Source organism: Orycteropus afer, unplaced genomic scaffold (genome assembly GCF_000298275.1).
Source record: "Orycteropus afer afer isolate SDZICR_OR568_19922 unplaced genomic scaffold, OryAfe1.0 scaffold00104, whole genome shotgun sequence".
NCBI classification, from domain to species: Eukaryota; Metazoa; Chordata; class Mammalia; order Tubulidentata; family Orycteropodidae; genus Orycteropus; species Orycteropus afer.
The window spans coordinates 9,896,434-9,898,125 of NW_006921691.1; the positions used below are offsets into that span (position 1 = coordinate 9,896,434).

General features: G+C 40.8%; 1 protein-coding gene across 1 annotated transcript in view; it reads left to right on the forward strand.

Moving 5' to 3' along the window:
• The window catches only part of IQGAP2 (IQ motif containing GTPase activating protein 2), a 439,708-nt gene that overhangs the window by 283,283 nt on the left and 154,733 nt on the right, over positions 1–1,692 (forward strand). The window contains exon 11 of the mRNA XM_042781321.1: positions 1,031–1,155. Within this exon, the coding sequence (XP_042637255.1) occupies positions 1,031–1,155 (125 nt within the window). The remainder of the gene's footprint in view (positions 1–1,030; positions 1,156–1,692) is intronic.

The window sequence follows — 1,692 nt, forward strand, 5'->3', positions numbered from 1 at the left end:
GTCTCATGACATTGACTACAATTTACCCCAATGCAACAGCTCCCCTCCCATGTCCTCCCAATAGTTACCTCTTTCCTGTGTCCATCCCTCCATGCACTGCTGCCCCCCAAGCTGACTCCCTGTGTATAAACAGCCCTTCTTTCTCCCATGATTGTTCTCCCCAAGGAGTGTATCTACCTCAAGTAAATGTTCAACTCATATGCCTGTCTTTTGTTTGGCTGGAAAGCACAGGTGTGGGTTCAATTCCAGACCTGAAGGGCAGCTAAGGACCATAGTCTCAGGGGTTCTACCAGGCTCTATCAGACCAGCAAACCTGGTTCCCCCTCCCTTCGTTTTTTTTTGTAATGATTTTGAGTTTTGTTCCACATTGCTTTCCCTCTCTATCCAGGATCTCCTACATAGATCCCCCTCCAAGTGGTTGACAGTGGTAGCCGGGCACCATCTAGTTCTTCTGGTCTCATAGTCCTATAGGCTGCGGATCACATGCTTTACCAGTCACCAGGACTAATTGTTTTCATGAATCTTTGGTTTTCTTCATTCTTCTTTGCTCTGAACAAGGAGAGACCCATCGTTGCATCTAGATGGCTTTTTGCAATCTTCGTAAAACTACTTTTAAGGAAAAACACCATTAGTACAAGTGAGCATGACGTACATTGATAAAGCTGCAGAAGAGGATTTTACTTACCTTTCTACTACTTGTCTAACCTCAAGACATCTACATTTGGCCACATGTACAAAATTTAAGGTTCCTAACATAGACAGGAGCTCTGGTAGCATAGTGCCTAAGGCATTTGGCTGCTAACCAAAAGGCTGGCGTTCAAACCCACCAGCCATTCCTCAGAAGGAAAATTGGGCAATCTACTTCTGTAGACATACCACCTCGGAAATCCAAGGAGGGGTCACTATGAGTCAAACCTACTTGACAGTCAAACCTACTTGACGGCAGTCAATTTTGTTTTTGTTTTTTTTTTTAACATGGACATGGAATGAATGTCTCTGATTGGTATCATGATTGTTTTCTCTTCCACAGTTATGCAAATGCACTACTGGCGCTTAAACTTGAAGTCTTATCACAAGGGCAAGAAAACTTAAGCTGGAATGAAATTCAGAGTTGTATTGATATGGTTAATTTCCAAATTCAAGAAGAAAATGATCGTAAGTATGGGGACACTTTTTTTTTCTAGTGCAGTGGAGAATAAGGTGTCTGGACAATTTAGTTCTTTAGATTAGTACTGCAAGATTTTGCTCATGGAGAGCTGAGAGCACACTCCCCTAATATGCATGTGTATATTTATCTATAAATTTTATGCTTACACTGCTGTACCAATATATTATAAACATTACGAAGCATACACAAAATGACATAAAAATATATAAATAGAAGTCCTAATATTTTAATATTTTTTTCTAATTCAGGTAGACCACTGCTCTACATAATGGCTTTTTAAGCACCCACCTTTATTTTGACCTTTCATTTGGGCATTTTTTTGAAATATGACACATGATTCTACCCTAGGAATGAAGAAATTGGGACCTAACATCTTCCCTTATGCTCACAAATCATGGTGATCTGTTTTGTTTCTAGAAATTATGAGCTACCAGTATAAAAGTGGGGAGCTCTGGTAGCATAGTGGCTAAGACACTTGACTGCTAACCAGAAGGCTGGCGGTTCAAACCCACCAGCCACTCCTC